The 6,068-nt window shown below is 37.8% G+C and overlaps 1 protein-coding gene across 1 annotated transcript in view; it reads left to right on the top strand.

Annotated features, from left to right (window-relative positions):
• The first annotated feature begins 1,326 nt into the window (after nucleotides 1-1,326).
• Nucleotides 1,327-6,068, top strand: part of HSPA13 (heat shock protein family A (Hsp70) member 13) — a 12,335-nt gene continuing 7,593 nt past the window's right edge. Inside the window, exons 1-2 of the mRNA XM_019668118.1 lie at nucleotides 1,327-1,420; nucleotides 2,840-3,180. Of these exons, the coding sequence (XP_019523663.1) occupies nucleotides 1,396-1,420; nucleotides 2,840-3,180 (366 nt within the window). The 5' untranslated portion in view covers nucleotides 1,327-1,395. The remainder of the gene's footprint in view (nucleotides 1,421-2,839; nucleotides 3,181-6,068) is intronic.

Raw genomic sequence — 6,068 nt, 5'->3', positions numbered from 1 at the left:
ATACCATAATAAAGTATATTATTTGTTTACCAACTGTCTCTCCTTCTGGTTGTTACCACTGGGCTAAATGTTTGTTAACATGATCATCATACCTAATAATATTCATGAATTGAGTGTTTGAATTATGCACTTTATAATTATACTGAATATTACTCAAATTATACTGAACAGTACTCACAATAGACACATACGTTTTTATACTTTAAATTATGATTTAAAAATACAGGAAATGAAGCGAACATTATAATGAATTCTCATGAACCACACAATTCATCTTCAATAACCATCAATATTTTCATAACATTTTCAATCGACTAGTAAGTCAATGGCAATTTATTTCCCCAACAGGCTGACCTGTTGTTAACAGGGATTGTTTGATTTATATCTAAGGTGAGGAGATAATTCTCAATTCTCCAGGATCATAGTTCTCGTGAACTTTAACAGCAATAATGGACAAAACACGCTCAGGAGTCACTAAGTACCACCACTGGCCAAATGGTGAGAAAAATCGGGTCTATTATAGACTAGAACCTGAAAAATACATCACAAGTGTCCTAAATGGCCATCACACATCACAAGACTTGTCCATGAAAGGACTCCTGCCACTTATGACTTAATTCAAGAGAAAGCTAAGGTGTTTGGTTTTCCTTTTTGTTTTCAATGGTCCACTTCAGTGTTAGCAATAGAGGAAATGTGTCCCTGCTCTCTTGAATAAATCACATTGGCTGAAAATTGCTTTAATCCATTTATCCCAAAACAAAAGCAGAGGACTGAGCATCTTATTGGCGTCTCATGGACGCCCAGGTCGGCCTCCCTCTGTGCCCGCGCTGCGCAGGGGATCTACTAGGGAGGTTGGGGCCAGGGCGGCGTTTAGTGAAACCCCTTCTAGAATCTAGATTCCAGGTAAAGGAGAATGTTTTAGAAGGCAGCTATAACTAAAGAAAGAAGGCTGTGGCTGTTAGGGGCAAGGCGCCCCCCAAAAGCAGTGACCTCCGGGGGATGGGAGCACACCGAAACTACACTTCCCAGAATGCAAAGGGGTGGGGCGAGGCGAAAGAAAGAATGTGTTTTCACCTCAAGGTGGCTGGAGGCGCTTCTGGTTTGATTATGAACTCCATTCCCTCTTCTTGGCTGTCCTCCACCTCAGCCTAATTGGCTCGGCAGTCCGTGCGGGGGAGGGCGGCTCAGTCGTCACTGGCAGCTGTTGAATGGAAGCGCTCAGCCTCACGACCTCACGGTAAATAAAGTCCTTTCTCTGGTCGGAAGATATAGCTTCTCAGGCTGCGTCAGAGCAAGAAGACTACATTTCCCAGGTGGCATCGGGGCTGCCCGGCGGCGTGGGGGCGGTGCCTCAGGTCTGGTACAGTCATCCCAAGCCTCTTCGGCGGGACTGTGATGGCCGGAGAGATGACGATCTTAGGTTAGTGACCGTGGGGGTCCCTGTCGCTATTGTGGGCACTGGAGCGATCTGGGGAGGGCAGGATGGCCAGGGGTGGTTGTCACACCTTCTGGATCCAGCTGGCGCAGCACGAAGGGCGCCGGAAAAGTGATTGAAAGGCGGTTTGGGGCTGTTCGGGGAGCCTCTAGGATGGCCCAGGCCGGAGTAGGCCCTCGTAGGGCCGGCGGCAACTGTGTGGTTACACCCCAGGGGCATCGGGCCTCGGGAACAGTTCTTTCCAAATAAACGTCGATTTTGAATCGTTGGTTGAATCGAGGCTTTTGAGAGGCCACAAGAATGTGCATCTCTTAATCCCCCTTTGTGGAGGAAGGGAGGAGCCCGGCGGCGACCTGAGCTGTGGTCTCTAGGGATGCTGGATTTGGAGAGATCCAAGCCCCTTTCACGTACAGTTCAATACTGTTTCCGCCAGTCCAGGTTAGGACTTGCCCTCCTCGGACAAGAAGGTGATAAAATGCTTCTGAAATTTTGCACGTAGGAGCAGCAGGAAAGTGGGGTCGGCACTTGATTTCATTTCTTTGAATTAATGTGTTCATGAGGATGAACTAACAATTAGTAAAACTGACTCCTACAAAGGACGTTTTGGGTCGTATATAACATGGATGGACACAGGTGTATAACAGCCTTCTGAAAGGAAATGACAAGTAATTGTAACATTCGAAGTGACATCTTTCTTCATCACTTATGTTTACTGTCCACATGTATGTTTACTGTTGGCATTTGTTCATATTTGTTTTTCTCATCAATTAGTAATTATAGAACATCTGATATTTGCTAGGAACCATTCTTGGTGCAGGGGATACAATAATTAACCATATCTGCCTTCAAGGAGCATCCATTTATGTTGTCATAAAGTTTATACACTTCTATGTTTCTTCCTTAAGTATTACTTATGCAAGAAATGTGTTCTTAATTGATATTTAAATACAGAAAAATTTAACTACATTCTGTTAGCTGTGAGAATTTTAATAATTGTTTCTTTTTAATGATGATAACTAAACTATAAAGCTATAAATCTAAATATCAGTTGATCAGAAACTTAGATTATATATAGCTTTTGCTGCAGGTGAATGACTTTACCTGTCAGCATCACAATTATTACCAAAATGTTTTTACTTTTTATTTCTTCATTCGCCCATAATGAATAAAGAACTATAGGGGTTTTTTTGTTTTTGTTGTTACATCATTTTAATTGCATTGTGGTCAGTTTACATTATGAAAAATTTAATGTTTGAGAGAAGTGTTATCATTAGTACTATAAAAGAAAATATTTTGAGACTGTTTTTAGTCTTGTTTCAAAGAGTGACAAAGGAATTTTATAATATTAATTTCACATATTGTATTAGTTTGATTAAGACATATCTTTTAATTTGTCTATTTCAGGATCAGCTGTTTTGACTCTCCTGTTGGCTGGCTATTTGGCACAACAGTATTTACCATTGCCTACTCCTAAAGTGATTGGCATTGACCTTGGCACCACCTACTGTTCAGTGGGTGTGTTCTTTCCTGGCACAGGAAAAGTAAAGGTCATTCCAGATGAAAATGGGCATATCAGCATACCCAGCATGGTGTCTTTTACTGACCATGATGTACATGTGGGGTATGAAAGCTTAGAGCTGGCAGATTCAGATCCTCAGAACACAATATATGATGCCAAAAGATTCATAGGCAAGCTTTTTACCCCAGAAGAGCTGGAGGCTGAAATTGGCAGATACCCATTTAAGGTAAGTAATTAAGCTAAAACTTATTTTAGTTTTAGTTCAGCATACTATTTCAGTTAATGCTTTGGCTTCAAGTTATAAAACTTTTTATTTCAACTGACTCAGTCTGCATGGGAGTTATATTATCTCATATAACAATCCCACAGCAGGTCCAGGGTGAGTTAATTCGGTGGCTCCATAGTCCTATCAAGGACTTAGAACCTTATCGTATTCTTGCTCTGCCATCCTCAGAATGCCTGCTTAGCTCTTTTATTGTAGCAGGAAGGCTAGTGGAGCTTCATGTACGATGGATGGATAGATGGATGGATTTTCTGAGTTTTAGTGTAAATATCTGTATACATAAAAATAAATGAAACTAGGTATGGTGTTTTATGATTGTTTGAAACTCATCAATATGTCACGGACAGTTAGTCAGTAGATTCCCATCATTAGTGGTTGCATGGAATGACTGTTCAGCTATTCAATTATCCAGTCCCTACCAGAATACATTTTATTTTTTCCCTGGTTTTCCACTAATGTTGGAGTTTCAGTGAATATCCTTGTACATATATCATTTTACACTTTTTGGTAATTTCCTAAATTTGAATTCTAGGGGTGGAATTGATAGATCAAATATGCAGTTTTGTTTTTTTTTAAGGCTTTTGATTTAGATTGCCAAATTGGGCACCAAAATGGTTATGTGCTATTAACTATTCTTTAGAATGCCTATACCCTCACTAGTTATTATTTTAATCTTTGCTAATAGATAAGTTTAAAAAAAATGGTATCTTCTTATTGGTACCTTGCATTGCTATGATTTCTAGTGAGGACAGACTTAAAAATTGGTTTATTCGCATTTTTTCTTTAGTGATCCATTTCTTATCCTTTGTCCTGTTTTCTTTTGGGGTATTTATCTTTTCCCAGATGACATAAAATACATTTGTGATGTTTTAAGTAGTTTTTCCTTTTTATAACACACTTGTTTTTGAGCTATCAAGAGCACAAGTTTTTATGTAGTAAAATTATCTCTTAATAATGTTCTAAAGTGGTTTTGGACTCTTACCATGCTTATAATGGCCTTCCCACCTTACCCACTTTTTTTTTTGTCCTCAACAATTTTATATGAGCATTTGTAGGTTTGGGTTTTGCTGGTTTTTTTCTTTCAAACATTTAAATGTTTGTTACATATAGGATTATTTTTTCTTGTAAATTAGGAAGTGGGATTCTAAATGATAGGTTTTAAAATGGTTGTATCAATGCTGCTTATTAACCCATCCATAAAAATTCTTAAATTTTTTTATCCATTTTCAAAGGAGAAAAAAAAATTCTCTTAGGTTTCTTTCTTTCTTAGGATTTTTTTTTTTTAGTTTCAGGCATACAGAACAACATAGTGATCAGGCATTTACACGCCTCACAAAGTGATAACCCCAACAAGTCTACTACCCACGCGACACTGTACATAGCTATTGACCATTATTGACTATATTCCCTGTGATATTTTACACATCCTCGTGACTATTTTTAAATTATAGTTGACATTCAATATTATTTTATATTAGTTTCAGTTGTACAGTATAGTGGTGAGACATTTATATAATTTATGAAGTGATTTCCCCCAATAAGTCGACTACCCATCTGAGACTATATATAGCTTTCACAATACTATTGATTCTACTCCCCATACAGTACTTTACATCCCTGTGACTCTCCTGTAACTATTAATTTGTACTTCTTAACCCCTTCACCTTTCTGATCCAACCCCCCAACCCTCCTCCCATCTAATAACCATAAGTTTGTTCTCTATCTATGGGTCTGTTTCTGTTTTGTTTATTCGTTTATTTTTTTTAGATTCCACATGTAAGTGAGATCCTATGGTATTTGTATTTCTTAGTCTGATTTATTTCACTAAGCATAATAATACCCTTTAGGTCCATCCATGTGTTGCAAATGGTAAGATTTTGTTCTTTTTTATGGCAGAGTAATACTCCAGTATAAATGTACTACAATTTCTTTATTTAGTTGTCTATTGATGGGTATTTCAGTTGTTTTCATATTTTGGCTATTGTGACTAGCACTGCAGTGAACATAGGGGTGCATGTATCTTTGAATTAGTGTTTTGGATTTCTTGGATAAATACCTAGGTGTGGAATAGCTGGGTCGTAAGTAAGGTAGCTCTATTTTCAACTTTTTGAGGAACCTCCAAACTATTTTCCATAGTGGCTGCACCAGTTTGCAATTCCACCAGCAGAACACAAGGGTTTCCTTTTCTCCACATCTTGCCAACACTTTTATATAATGATAAAATCATAAAGCTATACTTATTCCTCTAAATTACAGCTTTAGATACATGTTGATCCAAGAGTTATTTTAAGGTTTTTTTATTCCCCCTTAAGTTTCTAAGTAATCAGATTTATTGTTGATTCTCTTTAATGTGGGCTGTGATGGTACTGGTGTTTTTGGACCTTATTTTGATTGCGCCTTAGCTTGTTTTATTGGGTTGTCGGAAAAGTCATGACGTATTTTTTCTATGTTTTCCCTTGCAAAAATGCGTCATGACTTTTCCGACAACCCAGTAGTTTTCCCCATACAGGTGAAATACTTTTTGGAAGGTCAGGTTTCCTTAATTGAAACTTAATTATGTAGTCCAGAATGACTGGAGTAAATTTCTTAGAACAGGCTAATTCTCTTTAGTATTGATGTTAATACAGTTTTTTCTGTTGGTGAGACTAGGATAGTTAGTATGTTTTAGAATTAATCTAATTTTTTAAATGGACAACTACATTAGCAGGGATAATAAGGTAATACACAATATGTGTTTTTGTAGAAACAAGAATATAAGTGATATTTGATTCTTGGATAAGAGCATAATGAAGTACCGTATTTGCCGGCGTATAAGACGACTGGGCGTATAA

Source organism: Hipposideros armiger, unplaced genomic scaffold, assembly GCF_001890085.2.
Source record: "Hipposideros armiger isolate ML-2016 unplaced genomic scaffold, ASM189008v1 scaffold_517, whole genome shotgun sequence".
Classification (NCBI taxonomy): Eukaryota; Metazoa; Chordata; class Mammalia; order Chiroptera; family Hipposideridae; genus Hipposideros; species Hipposideros armiger.
Note: the sequence above shows the minus strand (reverse complement) of the source record. Positions and strands in the feature narration are given on the sequence as shown.